Below are 25,305 nucleotides of genomic sequence, written 5' to 3' on the forward strand. Positions count from 1 at the left end.
ATTTACATTGAGTCTTTCATGGGCTGGGGCAAATTACAGTGAATTGTATTTGCAAGCAGAGGATGCAAAATTAAATTTAAAATCTGTGACATTGGAATTTAAAGCATAGCAATAAAGCGAAACTGCACCACAGGGGCTTCTTTACCTCAACATTAAATTCTTCTTTAGTGCTTTGTGCTTTATTCACAAAGCTTTTATGTCTATTTTCCCTCATAGACAATAACTGTGTGCTGTTAAATAAGTGAGCACTGAGCATAATTGTTTATTCAGCGCTATGATCGATTAATCAAAAATATTTAGAAAATGCTTTGAATAAATACAAATGCATTTAAAAAATTGTGTTACGTTTATTTTCTCAAATACTACTGGTGGACTTTGACATAGTTTGAATTCAAAATGACTTTCAACTATGCTGGAACTTTGGTCATGTGATAAGGGCTGATTGTAAATAAAGATCAGCTGATGACCATTTGAAGGCTCAGGAAGCAGCTAATAAGCAGACCTTGAAATAAATTTACTTAAACTCTAATTTCACGTGTACAATTTTAGTAGTATATTTTCTCAGACAGCGTTGAAACTTATGCAGTTCATCTGAAACCTGTGTCCTTTAAACATGTTTTTGGAAATGGTGATCAAAGTTGACATTCATATTTTTTTTTCACAGAGTATCTCACCATCGGGCTTTCATCTGTCAAAAGAAAAAGAGGAAACTACCTCCTGGAGACGATCAAATCCATATTTGATCAGTCCAGTTACGAGGAACTGAAAGAGATTGTGGTTGTCGTCCATCTGGCGGACTTCGACCTGGTCTGGTGTGAGAACCTGGTGCAGGAAATCACCAGGAAGTTTGCACACCACATCATAGCTGGACGTCTCTTAGTAATCCAAGCTCCAGAGGAGTACTATCCGTCTCTAGACGGATTGAAAAGGAACTACAACGACCCAGAGGACAGGGTCCGTTTCCGCTCTAAGCAGAACGTGGACTACGCTTTCCTGCTCAACTTCTGCACAAACCTCTCCGACTTCTACATGATGTTAGAGGACGATGTGCGCTGCTCCAGGAACTTCCTGACGGCACTGAAGAAGGTGATCACCTCCAGAGAAGGTTCCTACTGGGTGATGTTGGAATTCTCCAAGCTGGGCTACATCGGGAAGCTGTATCACTCCAGAGACCTGCCGCGCTTGGCTCATTTCCTGCTCATGTTCTACCAGGAAATGCCCTGCGACTGGCTCCTCATCCACTTCAGAGGCCTGCTGGCACAGAAGGACGTGATCCGCTTCAAGCCTTCACTGTTCCAGCACATGGGCTACTACTCCTCTTATAAGGGTGCCGAGAACAAGCTGAAGGACGATGACTTTGAGGAAGACTCCATAGACATTCCCGACAACCCCCCCGCCAGCCTTTACACAAACATCAATGTCTTTGAAAACTATGATGCCACCAAGGCTTACAGCACAGTGGACGAATACTTTTGGGGAAAACCTCCCTCCACTGGAGATTTCTTTATTATAGTCTTTAACAAATCTACCAAAATCAGTAAAATTAAGATTGTTACTGGGTCTGATGACCGGCAGAATGACATTCTTCATCACGGAGCTCTGGAAGTAGGAGAGAAATTAGTTGGGACTAAAAAAGGGAAACAGTGTTCCTCTTATATCACATTAGGAGAGTTTAAAAATGGCAACATTGAGGTCCATGACGTAGACCACAAAATAGCCTTTGACATTGAGTGTGTACGCATTGTGGTCACAGGCAGCCAGAAAGAATGGCTCATTATCAGAAGTATAAGTTTATGGACTACGCAACCCCCCAGCCAATGATGACTATACACAGAGACTTTTAATATGTCATAAAGGCAAAGGTTTTTATTATTATTTAGTAATGTATGTATTTCCAGATTTATTTATTCATTTTATATGTATTTATTGATACTCGTTTTGATTGCCAAATCAATCTATAGTTTTTTACCTGCAAGTTGTACTCTTAGTGGAGCATCTTCACAGTCATTCTCAAGGACTGTTCAGCTGACCTCAGTGTTCATCAACACATGTTGAAGTGTTACAGGAGTTTATCCATTTCAGCTTTTGATAGCGATCCTTAATACACGGCTGGGTGATAATTCAGTATTATTGTTTAGCAGCTTTAAGTAATATCATGTCATAATGTTCTGATTGTTGGGTTTTTGTTTTGTTTTGACTATTCTCCTGCCCAAAGGAAAATATGGTTTACAATTTCAGTATTTTGTTTCTGTAACAAAATCCCATGAAAAGACTAAAACATACTATTTTGTACTCTCTATCTCCAGTCTGATATACAGCGGTTGTTTCTCAGTGTCGTTAAGCTCAGTTATCCAAAATATCATTTTACCCTGTTTCTGCTCTTACATGGTTGCCAAAGCACTGAGTACAAAATAATGTATCTTTTGCTTACAGCGCCCAGCAGTAACAGCAATGGAGATCGGGCATATTTTTAAAAAAATTTGGAAAGTTTTGAGAGACCGAGCAGAGTTTTTGTGTTGGCTTTTTTTTTTCATGGGATTTGTTGACAATAACAAAGATGTGGGGAAATTCAGTTGAAAGTGTAGTCATTAACAGTTTCTCTTCATACATTCACACATTTAATATGCTAACCGTGAAAGACAAGCACCGCCTTGAACACCGTCAGGTCATAAATGCATGATTATGCGTCCATTTGGTGTACAATATCATTCATATTTAATAATTGTCAAATTTTAGAAACTGTTGAGCTGATGCTACGCTCAGTCATCACACCCACTCACCCATTAGTAATTAAAATAACTATATATTATTTAGGAATGTTTTTGAAAGCTTTTCAGGAAGGCACTTCGTGTAAATGATGAACACAAATTTTATTTGTAGGACAGTGTACTACTGATTTGCTGCGGGGGGGTTTTCAGAGTATTATTAAGTACTAATTTATAATTGAAGGACTTATTATTAAGTGTAACATGGTATTCTTTAAACAACCACCTTATTGAAAATCCTGTGGGGGTTTTTTGTTGTTTGTTTGTTTGTTTTTGTTTTTTTTATTATGACGGACAATGAACTGGCAAAAGTGTAGCCCTTGGATTTCTCTCTGAGGATGTCCCCTCTTGACCCTTAATCATTTTCCAGCTCGAAATCTCATCAGGAAGTGTCAGAGGTCATTGTTGCCTTGAATATTCATCAAGTAACACCAGATTTCTCTGCTTTAAATATTCTTTCCTGTTTAATCGTCTTCTTAGTTACGGGTAAGGCAGATGTGTGACTGAGTTGAGCTCTTTTTCAAACACTGTATATCCTGTCAGCGCTGCTGACGGGAGAGCACTGTTTGTGTTCGCCCATCTTCTCCAAGAGCTGAGATTAGATTGCACAGTGAGAAATGGGCCAGGTCTGCTCATACGACTCTTTCTTTTTTTTTCTTTCTTTTTTAACAACACAGTTTTCCTCCTAGTAAATTGGTCTGTGTTTGCCTCACTCTCTACACCAGCAAAACAACATCTTCCCTGGAGCTATAAGATCTCAATTCGTTCTTTCCCCAGTGCTGGGTTCTCACTCCTTCACTGTTTCTGCTCTTACATGGTTGCTTCTCCGTGATCTTTGATCTCTGTTCATACAGTCTCTTTTGGGGGAACTTGCTTGAGTTTCCCCTGAAGATGCTTTTGGACTCCCCCTCATTGCTCAATATTGTTAAACAGCTAACCTTCTAAGAATTAACCAGACACGTGGCATGTTAACTTAATCATTGCCATGATACCCAGAGCAGTTCAGTACCATGCTTTAAAAGTAACCTTGTCGTGTAATTAGAATCTGCTATATGTCACATTAGGTTCTAAATTGAAGTGGTGGCAAGAAATGTTTACATTGTACCGATGTTCTTTGGGAACATGCAGCGCACGCAGGTCATCATTAAGCATGCTGGAACAGTTTTGTACAGCTTTGTTCCGCTTGTGTGATAGCCACCTGTTTCGTGTTTTCCCTCAAGGTCTTGTTCAGTGTTACAGATCGAGACCTTTCACAGATTGGCTTGTACTGCAATCTTGAAATTCTCCCTGAGCAAATCCCCCATGTACTATCTGAAATGAAATTAGAATGCCCACCACCTTACAATACGGCTTATTGTTTTTCCTCAACATTTCCCTGAGAAAACCACTATTCATTTTAGTAAATGATTCCAGGACCTGCATGGATCAGCTCCTTGGAGGGGATGTTGTTTGAATGGATGATGCTTGGAAGCACAATTTACATTGTGCTGTGTGTGTGTGGCATTCTTCATGACACACATCGCGGTGCCAATTCAACCCAGTGTTACCTGCTTATTATCTGCCTATGAGCTATAAACACATGATGTTACCACAGGGCAGTTGGCTGTTGTACAAGTGTAATGGATAGCTTTAATAAGCCTCATCTCCAAGCAGTGCAACCATGTTGTGAAGGTGATATTTCTGGAGGAGAAATTGCTGTCTGGTCTTTATATGAAATAAGATGTCAGCTAAAAGTAGCCGCACACTGCAGAATTATGGACAGATTTACATCTTGAGGATCAACAAAGCCTGAATAAATTCCTCAAAAGAATATCAGCAAACTGCTGTGCAGAGCATTCTTTGCTATTGGCAATATGTTTGGAAACCTCAGTTCATACTATGGCCTTGGGTGAACCGCGTGAAAAGGATCCATTATACATTTGTCTTAATACTTAAAGACTGCCCTTTAATTTTCTTAAGGTTGCAATTGTCTAAAATCAAAGAGTAACTGCATCAAACCTCACAGGACCTGTGAGGGAAAAAGCAGAACTTTATGATTCACCTGCAGGAAACTAACTATCTAAGTTGTTCAGTTATATTGGCTTTGAAGGTCTAGTCCCCAAAGCTCTGAGCAAATGATGAATGTGAACGTGATGTGTGGGAGTTATTTGAAATGTGAGCTGTCTTCCAGTGGAGCATGTACAAAGTGCATGAACAAAAGCATTTTCAGTGGATAAAACAACTCCTTTTGTATGTAAGGATCTATGAATTATTGTTCAGCTTCTGCTAATGAAATTGTTCTAAGTCTGTACGTAGAAGCCTACCATTCACCAAGTTTGGAGTTGACATGCTGTATATTGTTAAGTGGAGCGGGTGTGTTAAGATGTTGTTTCTGTGTCTGTTTTACTTTCCATCGTTCTCTAATTGGTACTGTATTGTAAGATGACATATATTTTTTTATACATATCATTTCAAATGTTGTATTGTAAATGCTGTATTTAAAAATAAGTTAGATTAAACAAATGAATGCTTACTTTGTTGTGCACTGACTTCTAAGACACACCAGTGAGCTCAATGGATCACAACACACTGAATATATGTCTGCAGTGTGTTGGGGCTTGAATCTTTGCTTTGAAAGCCCAGCGGATAACTAAACACCATTTACATGACTCTAAATCAAAAATGTTGATCTACTTTTACCTAAACTAGTTTTGCTTCAGTACGAAGAACGACATTAAAAAAAGATCATACTCTTACAACATACATTTTCAAGAAAACTAATAATTTACATTTGAAGTTTCTTTAAATTTGCAGCAAGAGCGAGCCTGCTTTACTCAGATGCAGTTGTAGCTTAAAGCAAAAAACATACATTATTCATTTCAATATTCATAAGCTTTCTGCTCTTTTTACTGCATACTTAATGAAGGTGTACAGATGATGCCAGAGAAATTGGGGGTGGTGTGTGGGGGGGTACTGTAACGTTTAAAGCTTTGTGCTCTTGGCCCATTGGTCAACACGAGTCACATATTTTCTGAAAATGCACTGTCAGGCAAAAATGCATTCTGAAGCAAACAGTGTTGTTAAAGTGGCACTTTATACAGTCTAACATGCTGTATAAGTTTTATGGCCAGTGTAAATGGATACATACACCTCTGTATGGTAAGTGTCTGTTTAACATGTGCCCAGTGCATTAAAAACAACACCACTGTTTTTATAAATACGGGCATTTTACAATTTACAGTGTTATCAGCAGTGTTCTCTCCACTTTATAGTAGTTATACATTTAAACAATCTATTTAAACACAACTCTTAGAACGTTTTTATTTTGTAGAACGTTGTACAACAAAATGTACAAATTATGACAAAAAACAAAATTAATTAAATAAAGAAAAACTCCACTCCATGTTTGATTATATGAATGGGTGAATGAGGCATATTGTATAGGGTGCCTTAAGTGCTCAAGTACAGTAGAAATCCCCATATAAGAACCAGTCCATTTACCATTTACTATGGGAAAATAAACGGGTTTTCCAACAGCTATAAGATTCATTGCCAAGAAGCACTGTTACAACAACAATACAAGAAATGATCAACCCAACATAAATTTGTTTACTTTTTCTAAGTTCATATGAAGAGCCAAGATAATAGTGTTCAGTGATGGCAGAAATAACAATGATATAGACCACAGAAGGTGGACTGAAAACACTGCCCAAGAACCTGTTTATACTTCCTTACCTGATGGGAGTAGTACTGTCCACATTTTACACATTCCTAGGCCATAAAATGATACATCAGCACAATCTGCTAGAGCTGATTCTACTTTTTTTAATTATTTTTTTTATTAGTGAGTGACTTTAGAAACTAAATGTTTATGTATGTTTATATACATGCACAAATTCAAAGTCCATTTCCCTTCACTTCAAAGAGAGTTTAATTCATCAAATGAAGAAAATTAGTGATCATCACTTGAACAAAATATGGAGGTGGATGTCCTGAACACATATTATCTCATATGTATGTTTTTTGTTTTTGTTTGTTTTTTTTGTTTTTTTTAATGTATGTGTTGTTGGTTTTGGGGTTTGGGGGTGTTTTTTTAACCAGAAATTAGTAATCTTAGAATTCAAGAGATCACATAATCAGAAGTGTCTCGGTAGCTGTAACCTAAATAAAGCGGAACTCCTGGAGAAAAAGCCACACAGGCATGTAAAGAACATGCAAACTGCACACAGAAGGAGGCTATCCTGGATCAAACTCTCTTGCTGTGAGGCAGCAGCAGCACTAACAGCTGAGCCACCATGCTGCTGTCAAGTTAAAAAAAACAAGTTTAAAAAAGCGTTCTTGGGGGATTTTCACTTTTCTGCAAGAATTCGATGAAACACGAGTGACAAGGTTATTTCCCAGCAGTGCATGAGTGAATGAACATTTTATAAAATTTTACAAAACCAAAATGAACAATGTCACTCTTATCTATAAAACCTTTCACTGAATCAGTGAGAGTTCCATGAAGTTGGGAGATACAGGGAATGCTTTTAAAATATAGAGAAGCATAACATATTAATTAGAAGGAATGGAATAATTCTCACTGACAACTGGAGTTTATTTAATCAGTAACGTCAAACAATGCTAAAGATTTAGATTTCAAATTTGTATGTAAACTAACTTCTTTTTTTTTATAGAGGAATGGTACAGAATCAATAAATCAAATCACAAATATTAGGAGTTTCATGACATTAATAAAGGAGTTGGGACTTGATAGCACTGGCCCTGTTTCAGAGCCTCTGAGTGTTTTATCACAGTCGTCTCTGCCTCGCTCCACATGCTGCCCTTCAAAGTCATCCAGAACCAAATGAAAGGTAAGCATACATGACGACCCGGCACCCGAGAAACCACGGCTAATACACACCTGAAGGAGCCAGGGAGGCAAGTAAAAAACCAATATCCCACATAACAAGACCTGCGCTGTGCACAGTGGGAGACATCGGCCAATCAATGATGTGGTTGCCATGGTGCTGCCAGCACGAACCTACACAGGAGGAAAAACCCCACATGATATCAAACTGATATGGATTGTGTGGATTTCCTCATTTGCCTCTTGATCTGTCCTGCACTCTCTGGGAATTCAACATTGTAGATGGATTTTAATTCCACCTCACATGTCTGTTAAGAAGCTGCAGCAATGTGTTCAGCAAATCAAAAGAACAATGGGCAAGGCTTGTTTGTTATTTTGGCTGCTTCTTCTCTTAAGGTGCAGATGCAATATGCTGTCATGCACACAGCAGTGCAGCATCAAAGCTTGTATATAGCTTTTGATTGAGTCCATTTTGTGCCTTGTGTTTTATGGAGCTCTTACAGCACAGACCCACGAGCCAGGTGCACTGGCTGAGGTTGGGCCAAGCTGGGGAAATGGTGGAGGAGAGATAAAAGACATATTGAGGAAGCTGAAAAGAAGTGTAATGAACAGGCAAATGGGCAAATACGGGGGATTTGAAAGCATTGAATTTGAAGCGAAGCTTAAGGTAGAGAAACACAAAGCAGGCGCAGATGATGAATGACTCGTAATAACCTGGCTAGCAACCTGTGATTGTGTGCCTTTCAGTGATGGAGGGGTCCCCGAGCATTTTGGTGCTATCGTGTTGATGAGAAGCCGGTTACAATAGATGCTGAGATGCCTGAGCCAGCCTGTGCTGCTGGTTGTGGAATCAGAGTGCATTCCTAACAGCCAAAACTATGATGAAAACGGCTGAGAGTAAACAAAAAAAAAACATATCATCTTTTGATCATCTTTTGTTTTCAGATGGTGGAAAAGCAAAGCAATGCGAAGTAGAATCTACTTGTGCTGACTGGGGGCTTCAGCTTTCGACAGCAACTGTATGTAAACAGCAGTATACTGGTATTCTTAACATGAGAAGCATGATTGAATGACGGCATGAATAGAAGGAGTGTTGGAATGCATTTATCTTGCATGTAAAGTTTCAGTGTACTCATACTTTCTATGCTATGCTACTTTTCACTATATTTTTGGATGCAAATATTTCACTTTCTGACCGCTGTGCAGATTATTCAGACCTAAATTTGCTGCTCTTACACTGAAGTTTGTATCCCAGTATCAGGTGGGTCATTCACTTTGGATATGACAGGGTAACATTAGCAATTTATAGCCATGAGACTGTGTTGTTTATGTTGTTTTGAATAAAAATTTCCCAAGTATCTTTCTCTGTCACACCCACCCTCTGCATATCCTCCCTCAATACATCTATGACTCTTCTCTGTGATCTTCCTCTTTTCCTTCTGCCTGGCATCTCTATATTCAATATCCTTTGTCCAATAAATCTACCCTCCCTCCTCTGCACATATCCAAACCATCTCACCCTTGCCTCTCTAGCTTTCTCCAAACAGCTCAACCCTAGCTCTCCCTCTGATGTACTCATTTCTAATCTTGTCTATTCTGGTCACTCATGGTGAAAATCTTACCATCTTCAGCTCAACCTCCTATCTTTTTGTCACCAAACGTAGATCATAGCAGGTCTAGCACCACTATTATCTTGTAAAGCTTCCCTCACACACTTCTGTCACAAATCCCCTCTGACACTCGTCCTCACCCAGTCCACCCTGCCTGCACTCTCTTCTTTCACCTCTCTTTTTTAGTTGGTTTGGGTGGTTGACCCCAGCTATTTAAATTTATCTACCTTTATGACCTCTGCTCCTTGCATCTCCACTGTTAGTCTCATTCGCACACATGTATTGTGTCTTGCTTTGTTTCCTCTTATCTGCAGAGCATACCTCCACCTCTCCAGGTTCTCTCTCACCTTCTTTCTACTCTCAGTACAAATCCCAAAGTCGGCTCCAAACCTCAGTACACAGAGATTCCTGCCCGAGTCTCATACTTTAATACTGTTAATATACGGTTTCATCACCTGAGTTCTTTATGCAGTTCTCTGGAGGAGAGGAGTAGCTCTAGTTTTGTTGTTGTTTTTGATTTTTAAAGACTTGTTTATTTCTGCTGTGTACTTGACATGTCATCATGCGAGTCTGGAGGGGTTGATTTACTTTTAGAGCAAACTTCAAGTGACCAGTTGAGGAACTGACTGTCACACATGGGAAAAAAAAAAAAAGTAACGGCATATAACTGTGTAGGTCATGAGTTTAATTACATGGGTTAAGCCACAATCTCACTGCATAGATTATCCATTGCAAGGGCAGGCAACCTCAAAAAAATTCTTTTCATTTGCCGTCATGATGTTGAACATTAACCACGAACCCGCCCAGCAGAACACTGCGTGCTTCCCTTTAACAACTCCCATGGCATTTACAGGGTCTTCTTGAGGAGTGGAGATAAAAGGGACTGTGCTGCAGGCGCTGCTGGAGCCAGCTTCTGCCTCAAAGTGTATAGTCCCTACGGCGAATGAGAGTTTAATCGCTCCCAATTGCTTTGCTTCACAAAGGTGTGACCCCCCCACCCCCACCCCTCCCCTGTTCCCACCACCACCCTCCCATCTGTCTCTCATTGTTGCCAGCGAATAAATCTTGCCGCAGGGAGATGTGCTGCTACTTTTCCTCAGTCTCCTCTTCCCTAAAACCTTCACTTTCAGCTTTGTAATGCTTTCATCCAACTGGGAACAGGGAAAGGAGTAATCAAAACAATTACCTAAGTCCCATTTCGTTTCATATGAGACTTGTCTTTTTTCATGTGAATTGTCTGCCAGGATGAAACAGGTTGTGTCTTGGGGACTTTTTGTGGAACATCACACAGGCAGCAGCTGTCACAACACAAGAACAGCTTCAGTGGCATGCTGGTTTTACCAGCAGGTTTATCACTTGGCTCTTTCGACAAGAGATACACAAACAATTACCAAAAACAAAATGAAAAAGAAGAAGTGCAAAAAAAATTCATTTTAGTTATCAGAAGACCCTCATGGTAGAACTTATAGCACTGTGTAGAAAACAGACAAGCACAGTGCACGTTTCACTATTATTACCTCTGGGGATTGTTATCTATTTTCTCAAATGATACAAAAAAAAGCTTCCTCAGTGACAAGCTTACCTCACAGTGTGCCTCATGATTAGCCAAACAGATGAGAAAAAGGAAAAAAATAAATAAATTTTAAAAAGCCAGGCAATATTTTGGCAGATCAACAGAGCTTTGACTTTGATGAGACAAAATGAGCTCACCACAAGATATAACATATTTCCTGGCCCTCCCCACTGCTCATATCTATCCACTACAGTAACTCTCACACTCTCAGGCATGTCGTCCGAAATTGTAAAGGCCTTAATTAAAGATTAATGTCAGGGTTTCTTGCATGCGCCGCTTAGATAACACATTTCCCAGGGCGCAAAGCTTAAAATCGCACAGGCTGGACACCAGATTTTTCAGCTTTCAGAACAAAAGCTCTCAGTTCTCTGGCCAACCAGATCTTTTCAACTGAAGGACAAGCAATAACAGCTCCGCTACTGTCTTTTGCAATGCCACCAGTGTGACTGAGGATGGAGGGGGGGGGGGGGGGGGGGGTCATTTTAATAATTATCATAGACAGTCAAAGTGACACAATCAGCCAGTTGAAGACCCACTGCACCAACCGCATGTCCCTCTTCCCCCTCGAAACAATTACTGATCCTTGTCTTATTCATGAAGCCTGCTTATAATGCCAGGGCATCCCGCAGAGTGGAGGGATCTGTCTGTGACAATCAGCCTTGTGAATGCCTTTCCACACACAATGGCGTACATGTATGCACAGGAAGCAATTCAACCACGTGTATGCATGTGTGCTTATGTAAACATGTGTTTCAGCAATGTCAGACCGATGTAGATGAGATCTGACCAGCTCCAGTGGAGCGCCCCGCAGTGCCGGCAGTGCTGCAGTGGGGCTTGTTGCTTTAACTGTCACCTGACAAACAACGTCTTGTCCCATCATCTCTTCTTTGAGGACGATAAGATCCACAAACAGTGTCACAGCAACCACACAGGGACATTAGCTTACATGTTTAAAATCAAGTCTTATTGTGAGAGAGCTTGTGTAGGTGCAAGTGAGATAACGCTGATGGTTTGAAAGCCATGTAATATAGCCCTTTCTGAACACCTACGCTGTAGCCTTCTCTAAATAACAAGTGTTAAAAGAACAAAAAAGAAAGAGACTATCATAAAGTAGCGAGAGAACTCTGCAATAACCAGCAGCTGTCTTAGCCATGAGATAACAAATAGTTCTGCAGCACAGAATATCAAGTCTGGGGAGGAGAGTGTCATATTTACTTAACTTTTCTGGAGTTAGAGAGACTATGTTACTGCCAACACTTTTACTGTGAGAGCACATCTTGAGCCTTACACTTACAGTGAATGGCAGTTTCAATCATTATTTTAGTTTGGTATCGCCTTTGTAGCTGTTAAGGTGATGGTTCAGTTTGCCCTGTTCAGCAGCGACTTATGTGTGGTACTGGCATAATTATACAGGTGAACTATGAAACTGTGTCAGTGATCATACAGTATCCATAGCTGTAGTTCTATGGAGAATGCATATACATTGCCAATTTGCTTGTTTCATTAGCAATAACACCAGGAATAGAAAAGCCAGTTGAATGGGTGAGGTCCATTGGTTTCCTTTATCAGAATATGTGAAAGGACATTCTGATAAGCTACTGACAATTACCAAAGAAACAGAGAATAGCCTTTGTTTAATTAACTCAAGTCAGATTAGCAAGAACATTTACTGAAAACCGTACCTAGTAGACCCTGGTTGTGTTATCCTTGCAAAAAAGAGCGGATTAACACTCTGCCAAGCCAAATACCCATGGCTGCCTAAAGCTCAAAACTCATTATCTGTGAACTGCTTAATTCGATTAACATTTGCTTAAAATAAATATTTAATTAGTTATAGACATATGATAGTTGTAGACATATAAGACATCCTGGGTAATATGTTATCCAGGCATGCAAACAAACATATCAGGCATTTCTGGCAGGCAGTTACCCCTTTACTCCAACAGTGTCATGAAAAAGTGTTTGCCACCTTCTTGACTTCTCAGTTTTTTTGCAGCGTTTTCACATTTACATGTTTCAGACCATCTAACATATATTAATATTAGACAAAGATAATAACAAATATAATATTGTTTGGTTTTGGGTTTTTTTGGTGGGGTGGGTGGGGGGGGGGATCATTGTCTTGCTAATCATGTCAGTCATGTCAAGTGTCAAGTTTCTCCTAAGTATTAAAGCTCCTAATCCCATTTTAGCACATCTTAGTAACATCAATTCAATTCAGTTTTATTTATACAACACAACAGTCGTCGCCTCAAGGTGCTTACAGTAAAAACCTATCTGGCAAGGGTGAGAAGGAAAAACTCCCTTTTAACAGGAAGAAGCCCCTGCCAGCCATCTGCCACAACTATTTGGGAGTAATGCATAACTATAGGTCAACCCTTAAAGGTTCTGACTGCCTCTGTTATGTTAACTTAAATAAATGTCATGGGGTTTTTTTGACTTGGCATTTTGTTTGTGTTCTCCAGTAGTGGCGAACGCCGAACTGAGTCTCTTAAGCCTTTTTTTTTGTTGCCCTTTGTCTCTGTCTGCTGTCTAACTAACCAGGGAGCATTATTCACAACTGACATTGACAGCCTTACCTGTGACAATAAACTGCATTGACATGGCTCTCCCTTCACTGCCCTTGCTGAAGGCTTCGGTAATGCAGCCCATATGCAATCCCTAATTACTTTCTCCGATGGCCCCTGCAACAAGGTCACACTTGTTATGCCACTGTCCCATTCACACAATCAGATTTTTTACAAAGGAAGCTAATCTCATTCCTTCACAAGCCATTATCTTGATCGGACTGGCTTTTTACGCAATTTGCAACGCTGTCCAGATGAGAGAATGACTTTCCTTTAGAAGGAGTGAAGACGCTCCCATCAGCATCCCAGTGAGAAGCTTCAAACTGTCAGCCAACATTCACCAACTCCAAATTGGAGTTAAATTGAAGAGGCGTTCGGCTGGAGAAAGGCCAAGACAAGCAGGCCAGAGCACTGCTGCAGCGGCAGATGTCGATGAAGGTTTTTAATGGAGTTGAATTAATTCACGCAGGGTGTAATTTGTCCCGTGGATGTGGGAGGCGTACTAAGCCTGAACTTTTTCAGGGTCACAAGAGTCGTTATATTGATAGACATCTGCTGAGGCAGCCTGCAAATTTGCAAAAACTGACAGATCTGTTCTGATGTTGAGATAATGATAAATAGCATTCCTCCAGCGCGAGGCTTGTTGTAAAGCCAGAGCTGCACCCTCACATATGTTTGCCCAATACTGAGTAAATAGAGAGTGTTAAAGTAAATAACTGCCGATTTACTCTCCTAGTTAATTTTCCAAATTTAAATTGGCCAATTTATTGTTGAGTGAATTCTGTGCACCATACCGTGGAAAGGTTTGGGCTCTACAAGTAAGGATGATTTCAAATGCATGTAAATGAAAGAGCTTTAATCTACCAGTTGTTAAACAGCAGAGGTTCTTCTAAGCAGTTTCTGAAAGTGTTTAGCTTTTAGCTCTCTAACTATCTAACGTCAGCCGCCACACTTCTGTTACAGGAGTCCTTGTTCTTGTAGTTGAAGATAGTGTATGACTCTGGTTGTATATCTCGAGTCAGTGACCTCCTGTAGACAATTACATGAAGAATCTGAACATCTGAGGTGCCAAAAGCCTTTGCATAGTACTTTATCTTTATATTAAAGCTAAAAATCCAATCCACATTTATTTTTTTCTATTCTGAAACATTTGAGAAAGGTTGTCTGTCTCTATTTGTTAGCCCTGCAACAGACTGGCAACCTGTCCAGGGTGTACCCCGCCTCTCGCCTTATGGCAGCTGCTGTGTTCCCCTCATGTTTGCTCGCCACTCTTTTTTTCTTTTCTTTTTTTTTTTTGTGGTGTATATATTGTGGAGCCTTCCCGTCAGCCTTTGTCATGTCATCCACGCTGCTCTCTGTTTCCCTTGCTCTGATTTCTCTGAGTTTCCCAAGCGTGTTTGGGATGTTTGGATTCTTTGTTATCTTTTGGATTTGGAACTTTGTAATTTTCTGGACCAAGGAGCATTAAAGCTTGTTTTAAAGTTTATTCCTGCCCCAAGAGTCAAGCATTTGGGCCCATAAAGGTTTGTCAGCCTTATAGTGTTTCATGGCACTGCACAGCAGTCAAGTGTCTGTAGCATTTATGAGGCTTGATGTAACAGTACCAATCTAAAGAGAATTTGTATAGCTCTATTTGACACTGAAATAAAGTTCTCATTCTTTCCTAATAGTTGGAAGTATACTGTTGCAGAATGTGATTAAAATGAAACAGTTGTAGTAATCACTGGAGAAAGACAACATTTGTTTATTAAGCACATTTCTTACTCATTTCTTGTGTGATTGTTAGACTTCTCCTTCTAATAATTGCAGGATTTGTATCTCACAACATACATGCCTTGAAATGGCTACTGCTGTTACCTGGCACTATATGCATAAAACTGAATTAACTGAATAGAACTGAATTAAAATCAAATGACCATTTCAGGATTCCGACTAAAATCTATTTAAGCAGGAAATTATTACTAAAGAAGAACCAAAGGTCAGTCTTGAAACGTCGGTGTTATCTTCTTCCCTCTTCCCACACCAGTATAGCAAGTGGTCTGGATTAGCTTTGTAATGTACTGCCATCTGCTGGTAGTGAACATGCATGTGCACAACTAACAAAATGAAGCATTTTGATTTGTTTACAATCCATCTTTTGAAATACATTTTTCCTGACTGAAGCTAGGTTGGAGTGTAGTAAACCAAGAAACAGACCTGTTTAATATAATCATAATATCTGTTATTATGTATTATGATGGGTAAAAGCCTGCAGGATATTGCTATTGCTTTTTGAACTCCTAGTTTTACAATATCCACAGCTAAATCACTTAAAAGGTTTCCTTGATCGCAACACAAACAAGAAACACTGCAAAGCAACAGATTACTTTGACCTTTTCACTAGTTTCATTGAAGATAAACATGCAGTTATAATGTGTTGCTGAATGTAAGTCGCAAGTGAACGTAATATCACAGGGTCATTTCTTGCATTGATTTGACTTATTTTGTTAAGCTTTGAACATTTTTGTTTATACAGAATATTGACAGTCTTTCCAAACAAGTATAAGATTATAAGCATGGTTGTAGACTTAACTGATTTCCAGATGTTAACAGCTGTGAGGCTATGAGGCCACGAAACACCACAATACTGCCCTGCTACAAAACTTGTTGCAGTTTAAAGCTACAACTACAATTACAGAAATGTGTTTTCATTGACGTGTCATAGTATGTGAAAAATTATCATTCCAGTTTTTCTTAAACAGCATATACTTTTCTGTTAAAATTTAAAGTTGACCAAAAAAATTCCAATGCTCTCACTTTATGATGCAGATTTCTACAAAGATTTTGTGACTATTCTTTCTTTTTTCTTTTTTTTCTCTTGATATGTGACTGTTCCCCCTGAAGGTATACTTGAATTTCTATGACAGCAGCTATTCACACAGTAAATCTGAAGTAGTTACACAACACCGCCATCCACTGCCCGTGATAGGCGCATACACTGTTGGTGGCCACTGACTTGAAAAGAATAATAATGACAGTTGTCTATATGATATATTTTTAACCTTTGTTCATGCAAAGTTTGACCTTTCCTTGTTACACCTGATGTATTTGATGTATTCAAATGGAGCTATTTGAAACATTCTGGGGCATTCAGCTGTGCAGAACTACCTGGTTTAAAGGTGCGCCGGCAGTAATTTTGGTGAGAAAGTTTAAATGGCAGCTTTAAAACTAACTGACTTGATAAATACCTGCAGTAACTGGAGTGAATGAAAAGCTAGAACAATGATGGCTGCATATTATTTCATCTCAGCGATGTATTTTAAGTTCAGGGGACCTTTTACCTTTTTTGTGTTACATTCAGAAAAAGATACCGAATGAACTCAGTTGGTGAATATCATAAAAAAGAAATTTGACATCCACCTGTATCCAGGAGTACAGTTAGATTTCGTTTCACATGTGGGACTTTGAGCTATCTGTCTCTGAGATTTCAGCTGTCACCCCAATACAAAGGAGGTGAACATCATTTTCCTTTTAGGTACTCAAAAATTGAGAAATTACATTTGAAGATTTTCTTGTAACCTTTCCCTGACAGAGAAATGGTTCCACTGAAATATGACCACATCGAGGTCTGGGGATTATCCCTGTTATCCGAAATGCTTTTTTTTAAGGAGATAACAAGTCCATACCCAAGTATGACCCTTTACTATCAGCAAGGCTGGACATAGCTGTCCCTCTTAGAAATGCAGTTTTGCTTCTTGATTCTTTTTCCTACGGGATTACGTGTTGTAAGCATGTTTTGAGGGGACTGAGTTCAGGTGAAATATCAGGTGTTGATGGTAACATGAATTTTTTGTGCCTGATTTCTCACTTACCTTCATCTCAAAAAGTGTTACCAAAACTTTTGTAGAGCAAAGAAATCCTTTGTACCTAATTGTTTGGCCCAAACTTGTTTTGAATAAAAACAGCTTTTCCTTTGCTTCAAACTCCAAATCTAATCTTCTCACATCACCTGCTCTCTCAGGCAACAAGATGAAGCCTTCCCAAGTGTGTGTTTGCCTGTGTGTTGCACGTCATCCAAGTGCTTTGGCTGTCAAGGTTAAGAACCAAGTTTCAAAGAACACCAAAGCTTTTTGATTTAGAGAGGAAACTGCCATTTATTAAGGCCAAGACCTCTCATTTGCTGTAGTAAAGGTGTATTTCATCTGCTGAAGTCAAAGGGCCCCAGTGCTCCTTTGAAAAATGCTCAGCATAGCACATGCTATTAAGATCAATGTGTTGACATTAAAGGCGCCACAAGCTGAATTTTAACATCAAGAAATCATTATGGCATCAGTGTTCAGACCTGACTGTAGTTGCAAGTGGATCCCCAGTCAAAGAGTGGCAGCATTTATTGGGCTGTTTTTCATTATATTATAGATTTTTCACCAATCTATAAAAGTTCTTGTTGAAAAACACTCATGAAGGAGACAAACGCTGTTAATAATAAATTACATTGCAACGATGCTGCTACCGGCAAAGTCTACTATTTTTTTCCAAATTATAAATGTATCTTAGGATAGTTAAAATTCCATCACTGATATTTGTACAAATGATTGATTTGATTTGAATTCCAAACAAAAAAAGACATAAATCAAGATTGCAGATTGCATTATTATACATAAGAATGGATGTCTAAAGAACAAGGTTATTCTATATTTCCATACTAAGAAATATAGAATAATCTTTTTGGTCTTATGGAAGACCAAAAATCAGCAGCATGTTTGTGCTTTTTTTTAAAAAATGATTAAGCATAGCTAACATTTTAGGCACTATTTGTGTTTCATTTCTAATTTGTTGGGATTTTTCTAAGTGCATATCAATCCATATTTAGGATCCAGCAGCCCAATTGTGCATAAAGATAAGATAACCTTTATCTTATCTTTATGCACAGTTTTATGCACAATAAAGTACTGAGTCCTAAACTAAATTGTGTTCACTGAGATTAAAGTGGAGAAAGAATGAGGACAGATGAGAAATTAAAGCGAAAATATGAACTTTGACCGCTACTAGATCCTGGGTTTTATGCTGTGGGAGTAGTTTGATTTCACAGTATGGGTCCACAGAGACATTTTTCTATGCTGATGAGAGTGATCTTTTCCAAGATGACAAAACCTCTATCCATGGGGCGCAGTGGGACTGAATTAATGATGAAGGTGAATAATATGCTGTGGCCTTTGCAGTAACCAATTTTCAACCAGTTGAACAGTATTGCTTCAACTCTGTGCTTCCATGCATGGCAAAGTAGAGTTGCAGAGACTTGGAGAGTTTGTGCTAAACCGACTGAAGCTACTGGTGACACTTAGGGAGACATAAACTGCCATGTCTCCTGGTTTTGTTTGGTCGGAGCAGTAATTTGTTGTACGTTGTGATCCTGTGAATGCTAATTAGGTATTATAAAGGATGAAATATGACACAACTTAGCTAAGTCGTTACATAAATAGAAAAAGCAGATTGTCACATTGCGCTGGTTTTGTATCATGAATCCTTTAATTTCTGAAACAAAATAGATTTATTTAGCAGTGAATAAATAGCATACATAAATACAGTTTCTCAGAGATACACTATTTTTCTTTGATGCTAAGGATTTTATTTTCAGGAGCAGAATAAAGACAGGCCTCTCTGTTGGACATACAATCAAAGGGTCTGATTGGATAAAAAGGAACAGGAAAAAAAAAGATTGCATCTACAAGAAGACAGAAAATAAACACAATCACATAATTGCACAAAATATGTGGTCCGGTCCCTTAAAATGGTGCTGCGGTCTCTGGGGTGTCAGTAAAATGTACTTCGTTTTAAGATGTACGGCCGCCGAGTCTTAGTGATGTGCCCCACTTGCCTCTTCAATATGTAGGGTGACTTTCGTTTCAGTGGAGCGTCGCTGTTCTCCTCTGAATACTCTAGAGAGTCTTGGAGTAGCTGTGAGGAGTGAAGGGAGACACAGCAGAGGATGAGTGTCACACAACATGAGGGAGTGTGTGTGTGTGTGGGGGGGGGGGGAGATTTAATGAAGTGTGTTTGCTTTAGGGGAGAATACACATGCTCCTGTGTGTTCTGGCGATGTGAGTGAGTAAGTGTGTATGTACACAAGTCTCTGTATTTGTTTTGACTGGGCTTTTGGTTGACAGTTTCTTCTCAACAAGTAGCTTAGGTAGGGGATTAGGACTTTTGAGAATTTCCTTAGCTATCCATAATTTATGCAAGGTGCTAGTGGAACCTCTGAAAGTTAGATTTTACCAGTAAATATCTGCTTGTGCTTATGCAATTTGTTGTTATTTGAAAAGTAGCCCACACAGCAAAAGAAAGTAAGTTAAAGATGATTGTCTGACCCTCTCCTCCCGGCTCTGCAGTACTCGGCAGATGTGTTGCAAGTTGTACATCTCATCCAGCAGCTGGAGGCTCCCCTCCTTCAGACCACCATCCTCGTCCTCCTCCTCGCCACTCCACACCTCCTGGCGCAGGGCGCTCAGCATCTTACAGAGGTTGGCCAGAGACACGCGCCAATAGGGGGCACTCTGCTTATTCTGTTTCATCTGCACAGAGGGCACAAGATACCAGGATGAGACAGTTAAATGGATTGAATGGTTGGGTTTTTAACACTCAGAGTGCATCACTTCATCAGATTCCTGCTTTGAGCAATATTTTTGTTGGTGTTTTAGTGTATTTTGTGAACTTGGGTGAAGTGAAAACTGTACTGACCACTCAAGAGGAGAGTGAAAAGCAAACAATTTAACAGCCTAATGTTTCAGGTGGTTTAGAAGCTTTTTGGTTTAAGGGGGATTGTTTTCTCTCGTGAAACATTTATATCGACAGAAATGATCCGACTGAAAAATGAGATTTTCAGCTATTACTCAATCCACGTCCACAACACTGTAAGTACAAACTGTGGCCATAATTTTAAAATTCAGCCAAACTGTTGATTCGGTACCTCGATCTGACTTAATCATTTTGATATTTTTCCTTTCATAGCTTATTTTTGAGCAAACAGAACACAGTCAATATTGTGATCTACACCTTAGTCTCACTCAGTGTTTTAATGTTGTACATTTTGCATTTGCAGCAGTAAACACTCAGGCAGTTCCTTTAAAAGGGCACTGAGGATTCTGCATGTGAGACTTTTACAATGTAATCTAAGCACCGATTATTTCTTAAAGACACATGCACTCAGAGTGAACTTTTCAGCCACACGTAACTTCATTTAAGTGCAGACTACTGAGTTATAATCTAGTGTCTCTAGATTGCAGTGAGATGGTAAGGAGCCCCCAGAGTCCTCTGCGTGTACTGGCTGTCACGTGCATGTTGCAGTCAAAGATGTCAGTGTCAGGGAGGCTCACTCGGGTCATCATTTATATACAGTATCCTCAAATATAAAGACAAAAAATCTTTTTGTTTGCCAGGCAGGAGACGTGGATAAAAGCTTTAGTGGCGTCAAATGAACAAGCGTCAGGATCAAACATAAGCAGCTGACATTTGGAAATTGCCCGTGCACAAAAGACAAACTAGCTGAGTTAGTGTGGCCATGCAATTGTGCTGTAATCTCATATGAAAGATTGTGGTGCTTCACTGGAAATTTCTACCTTAACGTTAGTCTCCTGGGCTCTTTAGCGTTCACAAACTTGCATTTTATAGAGACGCTAAAGCAGTTACAGCAAAAGTTCAATCTAAATTCCAGCATCGGAACAACTAACAACACTGAACACAGAGGTCAGTGACTCACTATGCAGAGTAATAGGAAGGTAATTTAGTTGTATTCAGTAGAGAATGAAAAACCACAATGGAGCATTAACCGTGGTATCTAATCAGATGAAAGGAAGGGAGGAGTATATCAGTCAATTTTATTGTCAAATATATAGTGTGTAGATAAAGAGCCACAAATAGGTCTATCTTCCACCATACTGCACTTTCCAGCCTCTTGAGCAGTCTGTCAGTCATGCAGCAAGTTATTATTACAATCATCACCCCTGAGCAACCTCTGAGCATCGGCAGCCATGAATCAAATGGCTGATTTGTCACCGTCATGTCTCCGTGTGAGCATCGCGGTTTTTCATCAGCAAGAAGGGTAAAAGATGTGTCGTAACTATACTGCCAGGTCCATCTGAATCCTATTAGGATCGGCCATCCGTCTGTGCGTGCCTTTGGTTCCACATTCACTGATTTCATACCTGATCTTTGCATAGCCTCAGGCAGACATCAGATAAATGTGATAAAAAGCTCAAAGTTACAACTGAATTAGAATGCCCAATCTCAGCTCTTATTTTCTCCTCGTTTCAAAGGACTGCAGCAAATGGAAAGGTGATTATTTTTTATTTTTCTGAGCACATTTGAACTGGATACACTTTTAAAAAGAGCCAATCGACTTAAAAAAACAAAGTAAATGCTCAGGCACCCTGAGTGGCACAAAAAGCCTCTTGTGGTAAATTATTTATCTCCCACTCAGCATGAGCACAACCGCAAGCTGAGGTTGCCACTGAAGCGTGGATGTAGATTTCATGAAAGAACACCTGGAAAGCCTTTATCGGCGAGGTCAGAGACCGACCCGGCAGGATGAAGCTTTTCTTTCCAGTCTCTGATATCACAGATGTAAAAAGACCAGATACCTTGGAAGTGAAGAGACTGCTGAGTAGTTCCTCTTCTAGCGCTCGCTGCTCCTGGTCAACATCTGTCAGTTACAGAAAAACAGCTTTACAACATTCAGATGTCACACAAATAAAAACACAAAACAAAAGATTTTTGCCCTCATTAACATAAGTCAATATAATTAAAACAAATATACTTGGTCTAATCTAAATGTATACTGAATCAGTTTCATTTGAAAAGATTCCATTAAATTTAATGTTTTACATTCTACTTATGTAACAACATAACAAAAAAAATGACATGTAATCCAACTACTTAAAGAAGTCAGTATTTTGGGCATAAATATTTTTGGAGTGTAGTTTAGTTCAGTCCTCAATGAAATGTTATTTATATTTAAGAATTAAATATAAATAACATATATATACATATATATATATATATATATATATATATATATATATATATATATATATATATATGTGTGTGTGTGTGTGTTTTATATATATACATATATATATATATATATGTGTGTGTGTGTGTGTGTGTGTGTGTGTGTGTGCACGCACGCATAAAAGTTGTCCTTTATTTGCTTATTGATCCAAAAGTAACTATCATCTAGTAACAATCCATTCTCATGGATTTTGAGTATTGGAAATAGTTCAGTGTAAACTGCATTTAATGTAAAATAAATGAAACTAATTAAGTTTCATTTCCCTAACATAAGATCAAACAAAGAAGGTGAACAATAGTGTAAGTTACATTAATAGTTACATTAATAGTATTTTCTGCTGTGCCTTGTTTGGAAGAGGTGAAATGAGACTGTCATAAAAGCCCATATTCACGTGTGACTATGGCCACTTTTAAGCTTAAAACAGGTGACACTCTTGATCAGCCTGAGTCCCAGTGCACCCTAACAGTTAAACAAAGCACAAATTATGCATGGATTTGAAAGATTGGAAGAGGCAATTGATCTCTGAGGGGGAAAGGGGTTTTATAGTAGCCTAAGAGAGCTGTAATCCTTGAGCAAAATTAAGATTTTCACTTATACAGTTATTTTTTTTAATAAACCAAGGTTTAAAAGTTAGCTATGTCATGAAGTCACACGCCATTCTCTGATTTTTCCCTAAAGAATAAATCATTTCAACTGCAGGTTATTTCAGTATTTAATCTAAAGGACCAAACTCAAAACCATCCTGTTTAACCAACTTTGCCATTCAAGGTTTTTCAGAAATATTTGCAGTATTTTTTCCTTCTTTTATGCACATGCAACATTTCAGTATGATGCACCTGTTTTGTGAATAAATCCATAAAGTTCTGCATAGAAAACCTGTTGAAAGAACACCAGTGCTTACCTGTACAAAGTGCACCACATGTTAAACAGAGGAGAAGCATACACGCCAACTGTGTCTGCATCTTGATCAGAACAAAAAAATCTGAAAAGAAATACCCCAAAAGAACAAAAAAAGGATCCCACACTGAAGAATTCACCTGAGGAGGAATCTAGTCCATAAGGTTAGGGGTCAGACACAGGCAAAAAGAGGCTGGAGACAAAATTTAGTGAAGCTGCTGTTTTGTTTTTTTCTTGTTCTTCTTCTTCAGATCTATACACACTAAGCAGTTTTCTGCTGCTGGGATGTGAAGCACAGTGGGCTCCATTCCCTGAGTATATAAGAGCCAAAGTGATGTCACAGCATCTGCCCCCCCCCCCTACCCCACCCACACAGACACACATCTCCATCCCCACCTTCCCACCCATTACCACATCCCACTCATTCTCCCTTCATGGCATCTCTTCACTCATGTCACTGTGTCATCAGATGTTTCATCCGACGACACTCCAGCATCATGACGTGAAAGGTTTTTGCGTCAAGGATTGGAAGATGTGGTTATTTCCCCTCATGAATGCACACAGTCTGAGGTTAGTTTTGCCTCATGTTCCACTGATGGGTACCAGCAGTGATGAGGCAGGATGAACGAATCTGGCTCACTTTTTGCTTCACAGTTTGAACAGTCTTTTTATTTATTTTTTTCTAATTCACCAGGTTGTTGTCTTGGTTAACAAACAAAACCAGTACATGCTAAAGGCTTAAATATTGGTGACGATTAGAATTTAATTAACGTGAAGGCACAACTCTGCCCATGTTTCTCTAAAGCAGGTTTTACTTTGTAATAGTTTTTTTTCTATTATAAATTCCCGCTGACATAAATGTAATCCATTAACCAACAAATAGCTTGAAATTTATTACTGCATTGCATGATCATCACAATCAGTCCAACCTGCAGACGTTGGGATTTCTATTTTTTGACTTTAATAATAAAAAGCTTTTTCACTGGAGCTTAACCTGGCTTTCACAACTTGTTAAGAGGACCTTGGAAACAATGACTAAGAAAATAATCTTACCACCAGGTCTATTTGGTAGCTTTCTGAAAGCTTTCCATCAAATATCCTCCAACTTTATTTCTCTTTTTTAGGGTTATATTTTTGCGTAATTCCATAGAAAACACTTTTAAATCAGCATACTTACTCTATGAACTTAAGAGCGAATATAAACCCATGCAGTAATTTCTGATTCATTTTGTTAATGTAGTTTAAATAGAGCTGTTTTCTGGTTTTGTTGCACAAAATTGTAAAGGGGGAGCCATTTGTTGTGACCGGTTGAGCCTGTGGAAAAAACATGAGATGAGGAAAGTGAAGAAGAAGCCTTCTCAGAGCCTAACTCTATTGCAGCTAACCAATGGATGGTCCATGGTCACCTGATCCAGCCCTTACTACAGGCTACACCAAAAGGGAAGTTTTTAGCATAATTTTAAAAGTGAAGAACCTGTCTGTCTCCCAAACTGGGAACTGATTAAGTTCAAATTAGTTCAATTTTATTTATTTAAATAGCATCAAATCACAACAGTTGCCTCAACGTGCTTTATAGACTCTTTATAGGCTCTGTATTATCGAGAATTTTTACTCGATAATACAGAGAAAAACTTCTCAATCAGATGTCACACTCTGGTGACAGTGGGAAGGAAAAACTCCCGTTTAACAGGGGAAGGAAACCTCTGGCAGAACCAGGCTCAGGGAGGGGCCGCCATCTGCCACAACCAGCTGTAAGTGAGGGGAGGAAGACAGGATGAAGACATGCTGTGGGAGAGAGCCAGAGATTAATAATAAATAACGATTAAATTCAAGGAGACAGAAGCACTGTAAAATGTAATATTGTGTTTAATTAAAAATATTAAATAGGCTGAACTCAATTTTTATCAATTTGTTATTAGAACTCAATTTAAATAAGTTACCAATACTTTTTATGCAAAAACGCTGATAAACTCGATTAATTTGAGTTGTCCTAACTTAGAAAAACTAAGTAAGCTGGAAGTT

General features: G+C 39.0%; 2 protein-coding genes across 3 annotated transcripts in view; one reads left to right on the plus strand and one right to left on the minus strand.

Moving 5' to 3' along the window:
• Nucleotides 1-5,266, plus strand: part of mgat4c (mgat4 family member C) — a 113,715-nt gene extending 108,449 nt beyond the window's left edge. For both annotated transcript variants that reach the window (XM_063479124.1, XM_063479125.1), the window contains exon 6: nt 665-5,266. In XM_063479124.1, coding sequence (XP_063335194.1) covers nt 665-1,821 — 1,157 coding nt within the window. In that variant the 3' untranslated portion in view covers nt 1,822-5,266. The remainder of the gene's footprint in view (nt 1-664) is intronic.
• Nucleotides 5,267-18,883: 13,617 nt separating this feature from the next.
• nts (neurotensin) lies at nt 18,884-23,555 on the minus strand. The gene is made up of 4 exons (XM_063480940.1): nt 23,288-23,555; nt 21,956-22,017; nt 19,688-19,891; nt 18,884-19,277 (listed from the first exon to the last, which is right to left on the minus strand). Exons 1-4 carry the CDS (start codon nt 23,346-23,348, stop codon nt 19,134-19,136), a joined length of 471 nt encoding a protein of 156 aa, XP_063337010.1. The 5' UTR covers nt 23,349-23,555; the 3' UTR covers nt 18,884-19,133.
• Nucleotides 23,556-25,305: the final 1,750 nt, after the last annotated feature.

This window comes from Pelmatolapia mariae, linkage group LG7, assembly GCF_036321145.2.
Source record: "Pelmatolapia mariae isolate MD_Pm_ZW linkage group LG7, Pm_UMD_F_2, whole genome shotgun sequence".
NCBI lineage: Eukaryota > Metazoa > Chordata > Actinopteri > Cichliformes > Cichlidae > Pelmatolapia > Pelmatolapia mariae.

Coding starts and splice junctions, on each gene's coding strand:
- nts (XM_063480940.1), bottom strand. CDS start 23,348: ATGCAGACACAGTTGGCGTGTATGCTTCTCCTCTGTTTAACATGTGGT. Junction 22,018..23,287: donor ATGTGGTGCACTTTGTACAG/GTAAGCACTGGT, acceptor TGTAACTGACAG/ATGTTGACCAGGAGCAGCGA. Junction 19,892..21,955: donor GCAGTCTCTTCACTTCCAAG/GTATCTGGTCTT, acceptor CCCTCTGTGCAG/ATGAAACAGAATAAGCAGAG.